Below are 21,957 nucleotides of genomic sequence, written 5' to 3'. Positions count from 1 at the left end.
GCAGAAATTCTAAAACAACGGAGAACACCGGCCTCTGCTGGTTAACAATCCGACTGATGTCTGCAGAATGAGTGACGGAGTAACATCTGGGGGTGACAAACGTCAGACTCGGGAGTTACAGCTGTAGACTAAAACGACAACGTATTTAAGAGTACGACTAGCTCACAGTTCACAATTTTAAAGATTTATTGGTATGCAGAAGCAGGCGATACAAACGATTAGATTGTGATTGCAGTTTCTTCAATCAATAATGCATCTGGTCAAAGACTATTTGGGGAAAAAAAAAAACATTTGTTAATCTTCTCACACGCGCACGCACACCTTTTATGTCTACATGTCATAAATACAATCAATCTGATATACAAATATTTGGATAGATTCATTTTCTGCAATATTTAAAATTCATTTTGAATTCTGGATCCTGTTAGTTCAACAAACGTCCCTCCATTTGAAGCTGTCAGCTCAGAACCTTGAGATAACCATGGACCAAAAGACCCTCTGAGATCTTTGAAGGTGAACAAGTAAGTGGGGGCGAAGGGTTAAATAAATACCTGAAAGCAGCGATCGATCCCTGCATACTTCTCTTCCTTAAATCATCCAACATGCTTTGTTTAGTGGATCTAGTGGAAATCTCTACACAGCAAGACCAAATAAGCAAATCATCACACAAGTTGCCACCTCTAGCACGAAGACTGCTTATAGAAATCATCCAGTACGAAATTAAAAAGATGCCACTTCCTTTGTATCCTTCACGTATCCGTCCAGACATCTAGAGCACAACGGGACGCTGGATGATCAGTGTTTTTATCTGTCAGCTTTAGTGGAGCAAGGCGTGTACACAAATAATGCCGACATGAACACACAGTTTGTTTGTGTGCGAATGTATCCATGATGCAAATCATTTTTCGACCCCTGTTTGGTTTCAGGAATAAGCCCTTCAAGGAAACACTGTGCTTGTTACAAACACTCACCAGCGACACCTACTGGGCTGATGAAGGTATAAGAAGAAAAAGAAACCAACACAGTGGTTAAGCTGTTTTGATGAAAACCCACATGATGGATCAAGCTTTTTAAACGAAGGCCAAAGGAGGAGTTCTTAAGACAGAGAGCAGTATGTCCATGTGCTTCATTTACTTCCAGGTAGACTCTCATTTTTGTCCATTTAGTCTATTCATTTCATTTCTCCGTTGAAGGGGATGTTTACTTGTACACTGGGTACTGGCGCTGGCCCAACCGGCTAGACCGTTGACCCCCTCCCGATGGTGCACTTATCTGGGGAAGAGACAGAAGACATTCATCATGTGAACAAACAGGGCAAAAAAAAAACAAAAAAAAAAAAACAAACATGGTGGACAGACCAAATAAAACATGCTGCTTTAAAAACCACACCTGTGAAAACTGCGTAGGGTTATAAAAAGTGACGCCTCCTGCGGGTGTAGTCCCCTGGTTGGGATGACTCTGTCCAGGGAAAAGCAGAGGTACTTTGGTACTTTGATGTTGACACATTGATTTACAACAAAGTGCCGGGGGGGAAAGTGGAAAGACGATGCAGACTGGATCCACGGTGAGGCACCATCACAAAGCACTGTTAATGCGTATTTCAGTAGCCATGCAAACTAGATGCTAGGGTTAGAGCAACTCGCCTAGGACAATTTTAAAAGTTACATTTAAACCATTGCATCAATCTCCAGCATGACTGTCTCTGATCATTTAATGCTTTGTTTTTCTTTCAAGCAAATTGAGGATATTGAATAGGGTCCTACTAACATTGTGTAGTGAGAACGTTGGTTTTGAAAAGTACTCCCAACCATTCCATTTTATTTTTCACATTACAACGTCAAATCTTGATGTATTTTAGTAGGGCTTTTTGTGTGATAAATTAAAAAAGTAGTGAATATCAGTGAAACCGAGGGAATTCTGAGGGACTTCTCCAACATTTACTGAATCTTGGTATGAATCCAGTTGTTCTATGAAGGAATCACAGACAACATGAGTGAAGAAACATCACCAAGAAGCTCAAGCAGGTCAGGAAGTTTAAAGTTTCATCAATGTATAAAACAATACAGCACGGTTTCATTTACCTTATGAAAACTCAAGGAAATAGTACAACTGCAAATCAACTTAAACACCTTGCCCAGGCAAGGTGAACATTAATCAGAGAAGCAACCAAAAAAACCTGAAAAAAATTTGCTCACGAGACAATTAATAGTTTTGCACTCCACAAATCTGGCCTTCATGGAAGACAAGCAAAAAGAAAGTCAATGACTGACTGAAAGGAAAAACTGAAAAGTCTAGTCAGCAGTTTACAACAAGTACAACAGCAAATGGTGAAAGAAGGTACTCCACGTGAATGATGCCAAAATTTATGTTTTTGGCACTACATGTAACAGAAGACCTACATTTTGAAACATAGTGGAGGCAGCGTCATGTTGCTGGGAAGCTTATCTTCAGTAAGGACAGTATAGCTGGTCAGAGTTTAATGAGGATGGAGGGAGCTAAATAAACGACGATGCTGGAAGCGACGCTGTTTTGGGCTGCAAATGTCTTGAGACTGAACAGAACAGCAATCCAAAAACATCCAGTCGAAGAGAAAGTATATTTATACACGACTATCGACATCCAAGAGACTAAGAGGTGAGACTTGAAAGTTACTGCTCACAGATGCTCTACTGTCAAACTGACAAAGCTGGAGCTTTGTCGCTAAGAAGAATTAAAAATACATTTAAAACAAAGGCACTCTATATGTGCAAAACTGGAAACATATTCTAAAAGCAAAGAATTTCTAGCTGCAACTGCAGTGACGGGTGTTTCTACAAAGTTTGTCCTCAGGAGAGATGAATGGAGATGCATCCAGTGCTTTCCAGATTTTTATTTCTAACATATTTTGATACATTTTACTTTTCTTCTGCATCACATTTACTATTTTTTCTTTTACACCTACCCATAAGATACAAATGGACAAGTTTGAAGTTGTAATGTGGGAATACGGAAATATACACGTATTTCAGTTAGCAAAGCCTCACTACAGCTGTCAGAAAATGTTTTGACCTCATGAGAATGTGCCATGAATCAAATTTCATAGCAGCTGCCAGCTACTATTGCAATAACCGTCTTCCTGTAGCGTTGTGTTTTCTTAAATAGATACAGAGCGGAGATGGTAATGCTGGAGACAGCAGGCGGTAACAACAGGCAGACATTCTGGGGCTGATGCTCAGCAAAGCCTTGGATGTAAATGGGGAAGTTTTAATGAAGAGATGCTACAGAACAGAAAGAGGAAGATGCTGGCAGGGCTTTATTTAAGGACAGACTAGAAGTACCTGGTTTAAATGCTGACTCACTTCACGTGATAAAGAACTCATTGAGCTAGAACGTGACAGCTAAAGAAAACAAGTAGGAAGGGAACAAAAAGAGAAAAAAAAAAAATCCCATCACCCCGTATTAATAATCTTTCATGCACTTGATTAGATCAATTTTCACAATCAAGTTAAGAATGAAACTAAGTAAACGAGCATTAAATAGCTAGTTCTTAGAAAACAACACCACATTGATGGAATTATATTACAGAGACACATGGAAAAGAAATTATAGTATTTATCAAGTCATTCAGCATGAGAAAGATGAGAGTTAATGTTGGTATGCATGCATCCTTGAGTCTTCTCTTACAAGAACTTAAAAAAAGCAAACTCTGCAGACAAGCTTTATCTCATTGTGCCATGAAGCATAAAGCCCATTACACTGACAGATGGATCTTACCTCTCCTGACTGTGACCCATCTGGAACAGGAGGACCTTCTGGGGCTGGTGGTAACAGCGTGGGGTTGAACACCTGAGCCGGTCAAAAGATTCAAGATGAGTAAAAGTGCAACTTTGCACCTTAAAAGTTGGATTTCTATCTTGACGTTCTGAAGGATTTTGAGTTTCATTGCCGTCTATATAACTATTGAGATAAGATAGTGAAATATTTACATGAATAAAGTATAATTCAAGGTGCTTATGCACATTTTAGCGTTATAACTCCATACTTTTCCAGAATACTTAATCTTATCTTTTTGTCTACTTTTGAAAGTACAAATACAATAGTTTACTTTCTGATACACAGCAGATATTCCAAAATACCTTAGGCCTTAAACACTGAAACAGAAAAAAAACAACAAACAAAAACAAAAAACAGATCGCTTGATTCCCTGATGAGAATAATTCCTAGAAATAGAAACGTTTCCCCCAACTCCATCCTGATCCAGAATGGGAAAATAATTTACAGTTTCATCAACATAGGCACGCAGGATGTTGTGCAAATGTTTAAAAATCAAAGGAACCTGTGGAGCAGCGCTGCTGCTTGGTGAATTCTGCTCTTGATTTCCACCTTCGCTGCCTTCCTGAGGCTGCTGGTCACTGGGAGCTTCACATAAAGAGGGAAACAGAAAAAATATTTCATTTTTCTTTTAGGTGTTTAACTTTATTAGCTTTTTTCAGCTTATCAACAAAAAAACTGAAAAGAATAGATTCTTAAGTTTCACTGTTGTCTTGAATTTGGGCAAAAACAACAACAACACAAAAAAAGCTTGAAGGAGCGACACATGTTATCTGTCACCTAATTACATTTAAAGAATTTTGAACTCTTCAAATAAAAGCTAAGCTAGAATGTTAAAAAACAGCAAGAAAAAAAATAATACTTATGTTCCAGTCTGAGATGTTTTTAAATGTTCTCGGTTCGCTTATTGTATTTTCACAACACACACCTGAACTAGGCACAAACAGGTGAGCAGGCATGGGCATGGGGGCCAAAGGAGCAAATAGGTCCACAGGAGCCGGGGCCACTCCACTCGGCTTAGCTGTTCCACTCGGGTTCAGAACGTCCACATATCTGCTCCTAGTGCCTGAGAAGACACAAACAGCCAAACAAATTACAACTAAGGATTTAAAAGATGCATGGTATCCATAAATGTCTGCCCTGAAAAGTATGAGGTTGAGTCAAATTTCCAGTCTACTGTGCATCTTACCTGCTTTTCTGGAAAACATGTTGACGGCAGACCCAGCACCTGGAGGGGCAGTGGGCCCCCCAGGACCAGGCATCTGAGGCATCTTGGGAAAACCGGTTGGAGGTGGAGGGGGAGGCTTACTCTAACAGAATAAAAACAAACCCATCAAAAAAAAGGCTAATTTAAGATCTACATTTTTAAAATATCCATTTATTAACCACTGACCTCTTCTTCAGGCTCATTCAAGTCAACCCATCTATTTTTCTTTTCATCCCAAACAATCTGGCAACGATAAACACACAAAGCCATAGAATGCTAAAGAACAATTCTAGAGTTAAGGCGGAAGGAAATAAAATAAGCACATGTAACTTACAGAAGGATTTTTATCATCTGGCAAGTGAGCCTCATTTTTTCTCTTCCCAAAGGGCCAAAATGACCAGCCTTTACTCTGTTTGCATGGAAAGGAAGCGCTGCGTTAAACAGTGTAATCCTGCAGTGTGCAGCTTTTGAAATTGTGAGAAAGTGAACCTTTTCTGGAGAATCCTTCTTGGCTTTCCTGGCCTCCTCTTTGCGTGGCTGTTCGGGAATCGAGGGCGGAGGCGGAGAGGCCTGTTTTACAGCAGAGTTGCTCCGCTCTCTTCCACCGGAGTGAGTGGAAGATTCAGAGGCCCTGCGAGAGCTGCGTCCAGATGGCTGGAAAACAAAATATTCTGATAAGAACACGCTTTGATACGCTCTGACATTTACATAACGAATGAAATACTTAGTAGATCAAACTAAGGGCATCACCACATAATAGTAGTGAGTATTAATCATCTCAGGGGAATTTAATATGTTTCAAGACATTAAGCTCTGGTGTGAAATGTCAGTGTTACTTCAGCCAGGATACACCAACATACCAAATGCATTGAAGATTGTGAAGTTGTTCGCGATCTCCTCGGACCCTGCGGAACCAAATAAACAAGGTAAACATTTTCTCCTGTATTAGTGGGTTCCAACATTTTTGCCACATAGACCAAAGTCATCAAGTTTGTGCTCCAGAAATTCAATGTACATTTCTTTCAAAACGAGAAGATAATTGTACACTAAAATTTGTCATTTTCAATTCAGTTTATTAATTTATATGGCACCAATTCACAACAAATGACATCTAGAGGCACTTTGCAAAAAGTAATTTCAATCCAATCATACATACATTCCAACTGATCCAAACAGTAAAATAAGCTCAGTTAATTATTCACCGTAGCTTAAAAGGTTTCTAACTAAGGAAACCCAGAAGATTGCATCGAATCATTGACTAATTTAGGTAGCTGGTATTTCAATAAAATGAACAAAGTCTGACTTTTGTAAGGAAAGGCTCTATAAATCAATGTAGATTTGAAACATAAAAAGGGCTCTGTACGTTTGCCTTACTAAAAAAAAAACTAAAAATGGAGTAAAGATTCCTAAATTGTCTAAAATGAATCCATTTTTGTTTAAAATGTTCTTTTTGGGAAAAAAAAAAACACTAGTTGTACTGAGAAAAAGTACTTATATAGATGGTAATGAAACTTGTACATATTTGGTAAATGTGTCAACCCCAGTTTGCCTGTGCTTGTGTATAAAAATTCAGCCATCTGTGAATTGGGTCAGAGGCTGTTGTTAATTTGGAACTAGGACAAGCCTGTATCACATAAAACATTTTGTAACTTATTCTAAGTTGTTTTAGAACTGCAGGCTGGTAAATACTGACCATGATAGCCATGTGGTCATACAAGTCCATCTGAGGAGTGAAGGAGCTTCTGTGTGGGGAGGTTGACATTGGATGTGTGGGATGCATCTCCGGGTGGGGTGAGTGCGGCTGCTCCATGGGGGCCATATGTCCAGGAGAGGGAGGCATGTGCTGGGGCATCTGAAAAGGTGGGTGAGTCATTTGAACAGGTGAATGTGGCACCTGTGAGGGAAACATGTGAGGCGACATTTGGCCCTCTTGTGGTGGGGGAACAAATTGCTGGTGGGCTCCGGGATAGGTCTGCTCATGTTGAGAGTAGAAGGGGGGGTGGGCGACGCCAGGATCCTGTGGAGGGAATCCAGGCATGGGGATTTGGCCCGGTGGTCCACTGGGGGGAACGGGGTAGAACTGGGGTACATCGCTTGAGGGTGGGAACTGAGCTGGAGCCGCCCCCTCATGGAGAATGGAGGAGGGAGCTGGAAGGAAGTGAAAGAGACTCAATCTATCTGCCAGCACTAAGAGCTAATCACACACAGAGCAAAAGTTTGAACAAATTCACACACACCTGGAGGCATCAACTGTACCGCCTGCGGTTGAGGCCCAGGCATTAATGAGCTCATGAGCTGGTTGTCGGGGGCCTGGCCGTCCACTTCCAGAGGCATGCTGTAAGGTTCAGTTGGACTCTGGGGCTCCAAGTCGGAACTTTCGCTGATGCAATCAAACTGTGCAGGAGTACTTCTGTCCCTGTTGTATGTAATCACTCCAGTCTTACAAAAAGAGAGAGAAGAAATCATCAAATATGTTAATTGTTTAAAAATTACATGGTTTGTTAAAGTCAATCTAAATCTGATGAATTTCTGGAAAATAAAACATTATATCAAACTTTTGAAGAAATCTATTGTTACATAGTTCCCTGTTTGAACTGGCAAGAAATGCTTGTAATTATATTAAGCCACAAGGTGACGTAGAACCGCTGCTCTTCCTCACCCTGATCTGTCCATCCAGCTGTTTGAGGCGGATCAGCCATTCAGGCTCAATGAACAGCTCCTGCTCAGGTCTTTCCTTTAGTTGCGGATCAAAGAACCGTAACTTTTCTGACATCTTTAAGCAAAAAGAAAAATAAATAAATGAATCACATGAGTCAAAAAGTAAAATATAAAAAAATAATCATCAAAAGCAAGGAACTACAAACCTGTATGATCTGGCTGATGAACACAGGGGAGTAGTAGGAAGCATGCATAAGAACTGTCTTTGCGATAGCTTCACAGTAATGAAAAGCTTGGGCAGACAGGCCTGATTCAGCCAGTCGGCATGCATAGATTAGTTTAAACACCTGATGGAGAACAGAGAGAGAGAATATAGTCTTCAGATATCTTATTTACAATGTAATTATGAATGTAAAAACATATGAAATATATTGAACAGGCTTCTAAAAATAACAAAAACCCACCTGGAAGTTGGGCAGTGAACAAGGCTGGGAGCCCAGAGACTGAGCGTACTCATAGGCCTCCGTCCTCTGGATTGCTTCATTGGTGGCAAACTGATTAAAGGCCAAACTGAAGGTAAGAAACAGAGTTAAATGTCTGGCTTGTTTTCAGTTTATGTCAAAAGACATATACAGGACGGTGTGTGTGATTTTTGGGCTAACCTGTGGTTGGATCCAAGCAACACCAACTTGGTGCTCTTCTTGGTGTAAACCCCCAGGCCAACTTGGGCCATCAGGTAGCAGAAGTGAGCAGCGTCAGTCAGCCCTTTAGAAGCTTTGCCAAAGTAGAAAAAAATGGTCAAAAATGTTAGGAATGAAGCTGCCAGCTGCCATTAACGTCAATAAAGTTTAAACAACTTCCACTGGATAGACTCTTAATAAAATAACCATACCGAGAGTGTCGCCCATAGTGGTGATAGTGCGAGTGTCCAAGTCCATATTGTGTGTTAGGTTTGAGAGGACCATGGCCAGATGGGGGCGCCAGTCACCCCACTTCTCCTCTCCACAGCACTGCGTTTGTGAAAAACGAAACGTTCAATTTAGATAGCTGGGAAATCATTGTCAGCAACTTCTTCAGCACCCCGGTTTAAAAACAGGTCGTACCATAGCAGAAGCAGGCATTCTCCCTGACATCAGCTGGTACATTGTTTGGAGAGGGTCATTCATGGGCAAACTATTGGCAAACCTGAAGAAGAAAACAACATTTTAATAATGAGAAAACCATAATTATAGGTTAAGAAACTTCAACTGCAGCTACTTCACCTTGTCATGACACGTGCGTGTGTCCTGTTGTCCATCTTACTAGCCAACAGCAGGGCGTGACCCCAGAGACCTCCTTTCATGGCTGCTTCAAGTGCATCCTTTTTTCATCAAAGAATAAAATGTGTCAGATACATTTGGCTTAAAATAATTACGTCATTTTGCTAATCACTCTATCTCCTACCTTTTTGCGCCCAAACAGAAGCAGCTCTCTGAAGCGCTCCGTTTCCTTGCCAATGTTCTCCGGGACAATCATGAAAGTGTCGGACAGAAGGGACAGCGGTCCAGCTCCAGGCTCCTCTTCCGCTCGTGCAAGAGGTTCATTGTTGAAATCAATCAGGTTGGCTTCGTTGGGACTCTTGCCAGGCAGCCAGACAGAGCGATGCTCCTTCAGCAGGAGGTCAGCGATGTCTGTGCCGACCACAGTCTGACGAAACGGAAAACAACAATAAGGAAAGACCAAATTTTAATCAAATAATAATTGTTCTGGTAGATTTACAGCTGCAGGCAGCGTAGACTCACCCCATTCTGTCTACAAAGCAATACAATGAAATCCCAGAGCAGGCGGGCAGAGTCTCTGTCCAGCAAGTTGTTGTCACGTGAACACTCCATTGCTTTGTTTTGAGAGAATTTTATCACATCAACCTTGTGGGTCTCCTCCCTGTTGGCATGACAGAAAATGTTAGGATATAATAATATGTTTCATTACAAAAACCTAAACTGCAGAAAAAAAAAAAGTTAAATTGAACTCAACATTCTGCTTTTTTGTTACACTACTTTGCATTATTTGGATCACTAAAGAACTGAAGTCTGGTTTTTTTAAGGAGTTTACTTTAACCAAGATTCTGTGAAGTTTTTGAGATGGAGATGACTAGAAAAATACACTTACTTAATCAGAGGTCCAGGGAAACCTCGCAGCTCAGCCTGATCTGCGGTGTCCTGCAGCATCGTCTAAAAGGAGAAGTAGAAGATAATACATAACATATTCTTTACATTATTTTCTGCTCACAAACGTCTAAAATGTTTGTATCTCCAAAAGGGCAATAGAAACAAATTTTACAACCTATGATCCATAAACTAAGGAATGCCTACTTTACGATTAATGCATAATGACATAACGTAACTTAATGTGTGCTGAAATTTAAACCTTTAAGCTCTGTACAAAACAATAAATAAAAACTTTTTGCAATTTTTTACGGTAAATGTACCTCCATGTTGTGGATCTCAACCAGAGCAGGCTGCCCAGCTGAGGGGAGATTGGGCAGGACTTGGATCAGATGACCTCCAGGTCCAAAGCGAGCACAACGATGGGGCATGGTAAATTTTTCTGGGGTTGCAGGACGAGGGGGAGCTGAAAGGGAAACAATGGCTACAGTGTAAGTGATTAAGTGAGATATAAAAAAAAACAAAAAACATATATATATATATATATATATATATTCTCCAAAAACTGAGTTTTGTAAGATTACGTTGCTCTGGTGCAATCCAGGTACTGTCTGCAGTGTACTCTGAGGGATACATGTACTGGCTGTAGTTCTGAGTAGCGTCCGCTTGATTTGGATACTGGCCATAAGAGTAGTCAACAGGGAGAGTGGATTGTGTTATGTCATAAACTGCAGACACCAAGTCAGGCTGGCTCCTGTACACCTGGCTCTGCAATTGAAGTGCAGAAAAAAAAAAAAGAGTAGAGAACAAGGTGTCAGAAGATCCAGGTCCCCAAAAATAAATTTAAAAAAGTAAACTGCACTTTTTTTATTGTCTATGAAATAAAAAGCAGCCGTGACAGTTCACCTGCTGTGACCGTGAGCTGAAGCTGCTTTGTCTGCTGTGATGACTGGTGGAGCTGTGCACGCTGTGTGCTGACTGCTCACTATGCACGCTGTGCCGGTCAAAGTCGTCGCCGTAAGCATCTCTCCCGCGCACGTTGTCGTCATCAAAACTGCGATCATATCCTGGATAGTACTGCCATTGGTCGTCGTAGCCATCTTTCCTGTGAGTGAGCCGATAAAACACTCAGCAGGAGTAAACTGATAGGACTCATGCATAGCTACACTGTTTTACATCTTGCTGTCTTCATTGTACTTTTTACTACAATGTACGAAGAGTTTTAATAACGCATACCTGGACGGATACTGCTGATTATAGTAGCCATTTCTGTATGCGTCATTGTAATAAGACCAATAGGATTGATCATAGTATCCTCTGTACCGTTGGTCGTACTGTCCGTAGTTGTATCCTTTTTAAACAAAAAATGCAGAAAAGAGAAGATAATTGACAAATACATGAAATTTTTTCTTTCATAAATCATTATCCAATTGACATTGTACTAGCAAATATATGTAGCTCATACCTCTATAATCATAGTGCTTGGGGTAATCTGCATAATATTCACCGTAGGCACTTCGGTTTTGCCGTTGGTAATCTTCAGAATAACCTTGCCTGAAGGACAACACAAGGTGTTATTTCAACATGCAAATCCAAACATGATGCTGCAATTAAGCAGCCTTGTGTGTGTGCTGACTAAGGACGGACAAAAAAATGTAGAGTTTTTAACAATAAATGATTTCAAAGTAAAGGATGCAAAATAAATCATCAATGCAATTTCTGTTTTGCATTAACAATGCATAAAAGACCACAGGGAAATGCAATGTTTGTCATTTCATATTTGCATTAACTAAAATACACACTTTGGATGGCAATAAGATATTGAGGCTGTTGGATGGAGTCTCACTCCAGTGAATTCACACACTTGACACAGCTGTAACAGTGTGTTAAAATAGCATTGATTTTTAACTTCAATTTCCTAATAATGTGCAGACCTTATTAAGTATTTATTCATTGGAGTCAAAGGTAAAGTGGAGAGCAGATTGCTGCTTACAGGGATTACAGCTTCAAATATGACCTGACAGCAAATATACAAATATTTGCACATTTCTTATTTTTTTAATTATTTTTATAAATTATAGTCATTCATTTGTTTTTCTAAAAAATGTTTTACATTAACATTAATTTGCCAGTTGTTCAGCTGCAGGAAAACAAAAATCATAAGCATTGTATTATCAAAAATATCATTTAAGAATAATTGAGTTCATTAAATCAAACGGCCCTCAATAACAATCACACTTTCTCATTCGATTCTTTAAAAAAATTTATTTCCCACTCCTGATAGACATACATAAAGAAACAAAAAGGCAAAAATCAAAGACATTCTTCTAGACAACTTTATGGCGCCATATATGGGAATAAAGGGTGGTTTTCTAGAAGACAATGGATTATGACGTCTGTAAACAAAATTACCCTTCAGAAAATATTAATAATCAGAATATAAAGTCAAAGTAATTTTACTGTGCGATTTATCATGCGATTAATTGATTAAATGTTTTGCAACAGACTTAATAGTGGTACACTATTACACCTCAGAAAAACAAGGCAGTGACATTTTATTTCCAACAATTCTGACTTTTAACTTTTGAATTGAAGAAGATTGTGAAGGTCAGATACTGAAGAAAGACTGACTGCTTCACTAACCTGGATGAAGGCCGGTCTGAGTACTGACTAGACCTTGAGCTGGGTCGATCCGACTGTGGTTCTCTGTATTGGTAGTTTGGATCGCGGTAACCTGGGTTACTGCCATACCAAGGATCTCCTCTGCCTCGGTAGTTTGCATCCTGACAGGAAAGCATAAAAATAATTATTAATAAAGAGGGACACACAGGCCACAGTTGCTCATAAATGCTAGTCCAAAATCGCCTCAACCCTTACTTGATAATACTGTTGGATTCTGGGATCTCCAGGTGGAGGTGGATACTGGCCTGGAGGATACTGTCCTCTGCTATCTGCGTATTCTCCATAGTTTCCATAGTAGCTGCTGTACATCTGCCCAGATCCAGGAGGAGGAGGATTCACGTAGCCTTGATGGCTGCCTGCAGAGGAGGGTGGACGGGGAGCTTCAGCTGGAACTGCTTGGGAATCCCCTGGAGGTACGGCCCCCTGTGTGCCTGGGGGGCACACCCCAGGAGCAGCAGGAGGAGGAGCATTCCCTCCAGCAGGTCCTTGTGCCGGAGTTGAATATTGACCATGAAAAAGTTGGGCTCCACTGACAGGAACAGCAGCAGCATCCCTCTGTCCCTGCAATGAAACTTGAGAATTGGATGTCTTAGGAGGTTCACTTTGCGTCTGCTGAGTGTTTGGAGCAGCTGGAGGCAGTCCTGGTGGAGCTTGTGAGGCGGATGTAGAAGTTACTGTCTGTATAGAGAGATTCCCTCCGTCTCTTACTCCCTGCTGAGCATCCTTGGTGACCTGCAGGTAAAATCCATTACTAGACTGTGACGACTCATGCAAAGATGACGGCTGGCCATACGCCTGGCTCTGGCCATGTGATTGGTGCATAGAAAAATCAAGCAGTTCGTAGTTTAATGTCTGATTATGATTAGAGACCGAAGCAGTCACGAGAGAAACGGGCTGTGAATTAACAGTAGAATGGTTTTCTCCCCCCAATGATTGGCCCCTTGAAAGAGGAGGGTGAACAGGTTGAGAGAGTGGTGGAGTTGTGATTTCTGAAGTTGCTCCAACTGTTTTGTCGCGAGTCAGATTGAGCGGACCCTGATTAGGAGCGGAGGAACAGAAAGCTATGGACCCAGAAGAAACAAGCGGATTTTGCTTAGAAGGTAGGGCTGATGGTTGAGAGATACTGGCACCAAGCCCTTGTGGGGGAGGTCTTTCGGGGGACACAACTTCTCCATGATTAGTCTGAGAGGATGACACAGTAGGAATGCTGGGGGAAATCACACTGTAATTGGATACAGGCGGGGCAATTAAAACGGGCTGATGAAGTGAGCCAGACACGAGCAGAGATGCGTAACCCAGGCCGCTTTGAGAGTCAGCTGGCTCCGCATCACTCACCTTTGGTGGGTTTTCTAGGTTCTCTGAATGCTGCTGAGAAGCTGTCTGAACTCTCTGCGAGGCCTGTAGGTCCAGCGGAGAATCCTCTGGTGGCTGGATGACGTCAGCACTGGGTTCTCTTAATGGGGCCAAAACTGGGGGAGCTGCAGGGGCGAGAAGGATATTGGTACCCAAGCTCATAGGGTCGTTCTGAGCCCACAGAGTAGTGGCCGGACTCTCGCAGGGCCGATTGGCCCCAAAAGCACGAGACGAAGGTCGAGAATGAGGATGTATCACTGAGTGTGCTTGACTGGATAATACATCGCTGGGAGCAGAAGCTGGAGCTTGTCCTGGCCCATAAATGTTCTCCATATTGTCTGGCGGCTGCTCCAAGTTACCAGATGTGGAATCAGAACCTCCTTCAGCAACCATTTTAGCCCTATCAATTTCAGCAGGACGCACTCCAACACTATGTGAACGTACGGGTTCAAACGAGCTGTTGGCGCTTGCTTGGAAAATCCCAGTTGGTTTTGGTGGGCTAGGCGTGGGGTGCCACATATGCTCTACTGAACCTTGCACTCCTACATCACCACTTGGAGATGTATCTATCTGCTCAAAGTAGCCTCCGGCAGCAGCAGCAGCAGCAGAAGAGGTATTAGGATTATCAGCGAGACGAGGGCTTTCCTGCTGAATAAAGGTACCTTCGACTCCCTGGTGCCGACGGGGGTCGGTTCCACTTCCATGGCTCAAATTGCTGTAGTTGGATGACACACTCGCAGATCTCATTGGTCTTGGGGCTGAATCTGGAGTTTCCAGGTTGGGTCCTGTTTCAAACTGGTCAACTGGGTTACATGCAGCAATAGCAGCAGCAGGACTGCTGCTGAATTCGTTGGGTAAAACTTCCTGGTTTGGAACACACTCCAAATTTTCCACGTGGTCAAAGTCATTATCCGGGAGCTTTTGGATGTGCCCCTGTAAAGGATGACTGCTTTCATTCATATAAGGAAGGCGTGAATGATCTGGAACAGACACTCCTTGGTAATCGACAGCCAAATCTGAGTGACTACTATGAGATGGTAGGTTGCTGTTATTTTGAAAAGATCCAGCAACCCCATTTAATGTTTTATTCCTCTCATCAGCAAGAGTTTCCTCGTTTTCCACATCACTTCCTTTGAAGAACATCGAGATTGTACCAGACTCTTGACCATATACATCTGTGGCAGGGACAGAACTTGGCGCAGGTTGACTGACAGAACCAGGTCCCGTACTGGAAACATGAGGAGATCCAGCAGAGTCTGTAGGTGGCTGATGATGGCCCGAGCCGGTACCCATTTGGTGGTAGCCGGAGTCCTGCACTGGTTGGTTGAACCACAAGTCCTGGGGCGCAGAGCTCTGACTGAAATAACTCTGGGCTTGTAAATGTGAGTTGAGGTGCTGGGGTCCATTTGGGTCAGGCAACAAAGAGCTGGCAGCTGCTACAGGGTTCTGAAGAGGAGCAGGGGGGTGAATCTGGGGATGTCCAGAGTAAGCTTGAGGGGTGGGGGCACTGTGGTGGGGTGACTGGCTGTGGGAGGGGTACATCTGGGTTTGTGGTGGTATATTTGAGGGCCGTGCTGGTGGATCAACAGTTGGTTGGAAATAGTTTTGAACTGAGGGAGGCCGGCTTGAGTGATCAGGAGCCCACTGAGTAGATGAAGATGAGGATGGAAGGGGTTGAAAAGGCAAAGGATGACCAAGATGATGTGCCTGAAAATCCGGGTTAAAAAGTGTATTACTAGGTGCTGGTGATGTATGTGATGCATCTGTGGACATAGTTGCAGTAGGATCTCTTGAATTAAAATAGTCCTGTTCACTATTAGCCGATGCATATCCTGTGGTACTTGGAGATGGGAAACCACCAGCAGATGGTGTAACCTGAGGGGTGAATAAAGTCACCCCTGACAGAGATTGTGCTGGGGGACCAGCCACTGCAGCTGGAACATTTTCAAGCAACTGCGATTGTGGAGGGAGTCCAGAACCAAGCTGAGAGTACATGGCATTAGGTGGAGTTTGCATTTGTGGTGGGCTGCTGTTAGGTATTGTAGGAAGACCACCTGCAGCCATGGGGGGTTGAGCTCTGCCAAAAGCAAAAGGGTCCGTTATGGGCTGGGTAGGAGGCGGCATAGTAGCTGTCACTGCTGTTGCATGCTTCTGAGGCCTTATTCTGCCTGTCATATTAGGCATAGAGGCCCGGGGTGGTCCAGCCCGAGGAGGTCCAGCCCGAGGGGTTGGTTGCATGTCTTCACAACAAGTCCAATGACCAGGTTACTCTGAAAGATGTTACTGAAGAGGCTGAAGTCAGGCGTAGCTGTAAGAAGTAGAGGAAAGGATTAAAGAAAGCAGCACATGTTCCTTTGAAAGGACATTACCACACCTTTATTTGTTTAAAAAGTACAACGTGGCAGCTTCTACATCGGAAAGTGTTTCAGCTATGTATACATCCTCTCTACATCGCCCCTTTAACTCATCTGCCCCTTTAACATATCTCAATGAATGTTAAGAAAAAAGCATACTTAAATCTGCTGCTATGCAGAAAAACGGTGCTTTTAAGAGAAGGAAGTTTTCACCTTTCCTTGATATATTAAAAAGTAAACATACTTCACATAAGTCTTGTAAAAATATGAAAAATCACGTCCCTATTGAAAGGCTGAGAAGACAATGATAACTATTTTGTTTACTCTTATATATTCTTGTAGCGTAGCTACATTTGCCATTGATTTTGCTCATCATGTAGACGTAATGGCCCCAGAATTTTTAAACAACATTTTAAAAATACTTACAACTGCAATCAAAACAAAACTGCCAAATGAAGTACGGATCTCCTCCTCCAGAATTTCACAAAAAGTTTTAAAAAGTGAACTGAAAAAAAGCCTTACTTTTGCTTTCTGTATTTTTAATTAAACAAGAAAGGAGTTGACTGACAGGCATCAGCAAACACAATGGTGAATAAGAAACCTATGAAATTTCTGTAAAACAATATGACAGATCCCTTATGTGATGTCTTCAAAGGTATGTGTGTTTTTTGGGAGGGTGAATTTTAGCTTCAGTAAATGAATTACTCCAATAGCAAAACACATAAACACTGACCACGTCATATTGTTGGGTAAAATCTGTATCTTAATCATCTAAAAGAAAAGTACAATGATTTTTATATGAATCCATTCAATTGGAATTAGCTTTGCATATCACCAGATAAACAAAGCGAAAGCAATCACTGACTCAAAAAGTACTGTCTAGTATTTAGACAAGAAAGTACCCTTAGATGAATAAATCTGGGATTTCACAATAATACATGCAATGAACTTCGACTTCGTTTAAATCCTATCATTTGTTATTGTGCGTCTGTCACATGGAAGCTAAGAAGATCTACGTGAATATGCTAAGCTAGAGAAGAGGATCAATAACAGCCACATCTCACACGGAAGGTAAGTAGGTTCAGTCAGTCGGAAGAGCGATCCAAGATTTTTCAGATGATCAGGTTACAAATTTATAAAGAACAACCCGGTAGGCTATCGATAACTATGTTGAAACTCGAAGTTCCAAAAAGTCCAAAAGTTAGCTGCAACCCTGCAACTTGTCACCGCTAGCTGGAATTAGCTATTACATAACCGAGGCTAGCTCATTTTGGTCAGGTTCGACATTAAGTTACCGTTACACATTAAGCTTCCTTAGAGGAAGGGTCCAGAGAGTGCTCTGGCTCAACAGCTAACAGGAACGCTACATGTCCACAGCGGCACACAGCAAAATACTAACATTATACATTAGCTTATATGGGACAAAGTCGAGCAAGAAGACAGGCATCGTGCTGTTGTCGTACCAACTCTTCCGTGACAGGAAAACACACGGCTAAGTTACGAGTCCCTAGGCAATACTAGAGTGATTTAACAGGTTCACTGCCTGGTCAGCTAGCCTTAGCATTGCTGCTTAGTTAGCACCGCCAGCTAACTAGCCTGTGCTAACTAAAGGGTAACAGTGTAATTCCTCTTAGGGACACGACATTAAAACCCTTGTAGTAGAACTTTGTTAACTGCGCTATATGGCTAATATTACACAATGTCAAAAACATTCATATATAAAAGTACGTTCTTACAAATATGCAGGACTGGAAGTCTCACACAACGCCACCATCTTCAATGAACACATCCTACTAGGCTACGTGTACAAGCTCCGTCACGGCCCAAACAACAATTACGTCCAAACGGGGCGGGGCTTGTTAGACTCGTGTGTGTGTGTGTGTGTGTGTGTGGATAAAAATGTAATCAAATTGGGGATTATGAAGCAAAAACTATGTCAAAAATTTGGAGAGACAAGACTTGATTTGCAGCTAACGTCAGAATGTTAAGGGCTACCACACACATATCCATGACATGGGCTAGAGCTGTCAGGTTCCTTATCTTAAGCCAATCCTGAACCAGCAGCAATGTAAGAAGTGTCTTGCTTGGGCCGAGGAGAAAATTAAGTAAATTGCTTATCAGTGGTGCAAACTCCTCATCTAAGGTTAAAGTAAGTTTCGCATTTTATTTGGAAATCAAAGTTTCATAGTCTTGAGTACAAATGAGACGGTACAGCTAGTTATTGCCGAAGGTTTTCAATGACAGTGATAATTTGGGGAGCCATGTCATCAGATTGTGTTTCATCAGGTCCAAAACTGGTTATGTTACATACAAGGAAGCTTTAGAGCAATTTACACTTCCCTCTGCCTGGGGCTTATAGTCAAAAGTACTGATATATAGGTCATTGTGTGATGTAATTTAAACAAACTCATCTGACCTGAACCAAAAAGAGAATCTATACAGGTTTTTAAAGATGAATATGAGGAATACTAGACCTTCCAGTGAATAGCCGAAGGCCACCATTACAAACCTGGGTTTCAGCATTTCAACAGGCTGATCACCTCCATGAAAAATTGTACTGATACAACTTCAGTTGTTGAGTACTATCTACATTACATGGGCACACTTTAAAATGATGCAGCATTTGTGCAATAAACATTTCTTTTATATTCATGTTAACCTTCCAGACCCCTCAGATATGCTGGTTCTGGTCTGCTATGCATTCCCAGAACCAGAACCAAACGAGAAGAAGCAGCATTCAGCTTCCATGCGCCACAAATCTGGAACAAACGTCCAGAAAACTGTAAAGCAGCTGAAACACCGACTTCCTTCAAGTCTCGACTAAAAACCCACCTGTTTAGAATTGCTTTTTATACGTAATCAATTCCGAATTTAACGATGGCACTTGACTTAATGCAATGTTTTGATTGTTGATTCTATGTTGCATGACTTTGTGTTTTTGTGTTTGTAATGATGGAAAACACTTTGAAACATTCAAAGTGTGTACGGCACATTTCACATTGTTTCTGAAATGTGCTATACAAATAAATTTGATTTATTGATTGATTAAGTTATGTTTTAGTTTTCTGAGAAAGTGAAGTTTCAGTTTTTATTAGTTAGAAGCGATAATCCTCAAATTTAATGTAATAAATGACTGAAATATTTCGTAGATTCTGTAATAAATTAAGGAAATTTAACTTTAACTTTTTGAGTTGAATTACTGAAGTAAAGTAAACTTTAAATGACACTAATTTATAGTGCTGCGCCTGAAATGCCAGTATCCATCTTCTATAATGCTTTCTGAACAGCACATAAGTGTGGACACCACATTTACCCACTAGGGGGCGATAAAGGCCCATCCATCCATCCATCCATCCATCCATTTTCTGTTCACCCTTGTCCCTAATGGGGTCGGGAGGGTTGCTGGTGCCCATCTCCAGCTGCGTTCCGGGCGAGAGGCGGGGTTCACCCTGGACAGGTCGCCAGTCTGTCGCAGTGATAAAGGCCCACTCATGGCATTTAGAACCTGAACAATCCTGAACTTTTGGTAATGTTAACTTTCCGTTTTAGTTTGTGTAGAGCCTCGATGTCATGGTAACTTATTTGCATGGAGTCAAAAAAAACAAAAAACAAACAAAAAACCATTTTGTGATGTATTGATACTTTGAGCTAAAACTGGCTGTATATGAAGTAGTGGACGAGACGCATGCTCGGTAAGTTTTAGGTTGTCAGACTTTAGTTGAAGAGCCAGGTAAGTTCCGCAAAATATTGACGAATAAATTAATATTTCATCTACTTATAATAATTACTAATTATTGTGTGCATTCAATTACTTTCAATATTAAGGTTGCAAAGAATAAGCCAAGATTATTTATATAGCATATTTTACAACAAGAGCAACTGAACAAAATGTTGCTCATGATAGAATAATGAAAAAAATAAAACAGTGTGGAAAAAACCCCCATAATTTAATTTAAAACATCTTGTGGAAATTAATAAAAATAAAAAACATTTTTACAATATTAGTGCACTTGTGGATCTCCTGCTGATATCTGATATCTTTTAACTAAATATTTTAATAGGTTGTTTTGATAGGCTGCACATCAAGTAAGGTATCGTTGATATACTGAAACTATATGAATCTTTAAATCCCCTGCTTCCAAGGAACTGGAACATGGAGCAAACAAAATCAACAAAACAAAGGGTTTGCGCTCTGCACCTGCAGAACGCAAACCCTCATGATAGAAATACAACTTTGTCTTGTTCACACAACTACTTTCGCTCAGACTTGTCAACCGAAACCTGCCCTCCCAACTGAGTGTGTCTGGAGACAGTAAGTCATGGGGCAGGTTGGAACAGAAACTGCTGGTTTACATTTGAACCCCCCCTGCTTGTCCAAATGGTGCAGGAGAAGCGTGTTGAGTAATCAGAAACCTCTGCTACAGTGAAATTTCTGCTGATGGAGTCAAATTGCATTCAAATAAAGCATACTGTCTTCATGAGATGAGAAAATCCATGATAAGTAATTTATGAAGTGTTTTAAGACAAAATTGTGTAAAATTGCATCATATTATTGAATAAAGTAAAGCAAGTTAGGGTGATTTATGGTTCGTTTAATATACAATTAAATAGTAGTTTGCACTCCTGCCTTCCAGCTTGGGTTCTTTCTGCAATTAGTTTGCATGTGCTCTCTGTGCATTAGTGAGTTCTCTCCTGGTAATCTGGCTACCCTTCAAATCCAAAAATATGAATGCTAAATCTTTTGGTTTGCCTAAATTCCCTTTCAGTTTACACGTGTGCACGGTCATCATGTGTCTCACTTTTGGCCTGGATTGGACTGGCAACTTGTCCAGGATATTCTGCTAACGACTGATGGAGGTAGGTACCAGTAAAAGGTGGTTAGGCATACTCATTCAAACGATTAGCTCGAATAAAATTGCATCTTCTCATAACGCCATTGGATTTTTATTGTATTTTCATATGCAAACATAAAATTCTCTTTCCTGTAATTTTCAAAATGCAACAATAGAAAATAGTTTGGATGAAGTTGATAATGCATAAAACAACACCGATGGTTGACTCTGGTAAATTAAACAATAATTTGGTGATGAAGAGTACATATAAATAAATGCCCTGCTTAAAACCACATCTCACCATGAGACGAAATCTCAAGCGCTGCCAAATATATAAAGTCTGACCACACAACTCAGGATGTAGTGCTGGGACGTTTCGGTGCCTGTTGGGTTTCATATTACAATGTGTCCTCTCTCTGTTTCTCACATACAGAGCTGCCACAGTAAAACAACATGTGCAGCGCCACTAAAAGCTGCACACCGCAACCACAAAGCACGTTGCTTCTCATTTCATCTTTTGTCTTCCCTGGCTCAACAACAGACACACAGCTAATGATTTCATCGCTGCTTTAATCCCATGCTGACATACAATAGTCTCAGTGAAAGTTTATATGAAATTATTAGAAATGCATAATTCCTTTTAAGGAATTGTAATAGGTTGTTGACATTTTTGTCTTACTGCTATCATTTTAATTTCATTTATCGCTATTATATGTGATTATTTTTATATTTAAACATGAAAATGTGTATTGTTTGAAGATCACATATTTTTGTTGCTACACTCCTGATCAGCATTATCTGCTCATCTGCCTCCTGTGGGTGCACAGCGATAGGGACAATGGCAGTCTCTGTCCTCTGAGACTCTGTCTACCCCTTCATTAAGGTCATTCCTGAGAGAAAGCCAGGCGCCTGGTTAT

General features: G+C 41.1%; 1 protein-coding gene across 4 annotated transcripts; it reads right to left on the bottom strand.

The window, feature by feature from the left end:
- Nucleotides 1-162: 162 nt before the first annotated feature.
- Nucleotides 163-18,067, bottom strand: sec16a (SEC16 homolog A, endoplasmic reticulum export factor). Of its 4 annotated transcripts, XM_044143989.1 has the most exons (32): nt 16,635-16,981; nt 13,837-16,162; nt 12,697-13,233; nt 12,463-12,602; nt 11,285-11,373; nt 11,056-11,170; nt 10,726-10,924; nt 10,404-10,587; nt 10,143-10,285; nt 9,824-9,885; nt 9,457-9,595; nt 9,119-9,361; nt 8,938-9,035; nt 8,779-8,860; nt 8,568-8,685; nt 8,338-8,449; nt 8,140-8,245; nt 7,882-8,022; nt 7,677-7,790; nt 7,255-7,456; nt 6,711-7,165; nt 5,878-5,922; nt 5,507-5,671; nt 5,352-5,426; nt 5,204-5,260; nt 5,000-5,120; nt 4,739-4,876; nt 4,316-4,398; nt 3,754-3,825; nt 3,318-3,377; nt 1,390-1,458; nt 163-1,272 (listed from the first exon to the last, which is right to left on the bottom strand). In XM_044143989.1, the coding sequence occupies exons 2-32, from the start codon at nt 16,090-16,092 to the stop codon at nt 1,201-1,203; spliced, it is 6,492 nt and encodes a 2,163-aa protein (XP_043999924.1). In that variant the 5' UTR covers nt 16,093-16,162; nt 16,635-16,981; the 3' UTR covers nt 163-1,200. The 4 variants fall into 4 exon arrangements, with proteins under 4 accessions (XP_043999924.1, XP_043999922.1, XP_043999920.1 ...); XM_044143987.1 differs by lacking the exon at nt 16,635-16,981 and adding an exon at nt 17,945-18,067 and having other exon boundaries at nt 12,697-16,162; XM_044143985.1 differs by having other exon boundaries at nt 12,697-16,162; nt 16,635-17,000.
- Nucleotides 18,068-21,957: the final 3,890 nt, after the last annotated feature.

The sequence above is a fragment of the Gambusia affinis genome, linkage group LG17, assembly GCF_019740435.1.
Source record: "Gambusia affinis linkage group LG17, SWU_Gaff_1.0, whole genome shotgun sequence".
Lineage (NCBI taxonomy): Eukaryota > Metazoa > Chordata > Actinopteri > Cyprinodontiformes > Poeciliidae > Gambusia > Gambusia affinis.
The sequence above is the reverse complement of the archived record's forward strand: the minus strand, read 5'-3'. Positions and strand labels throughout refer to the sequence as shown.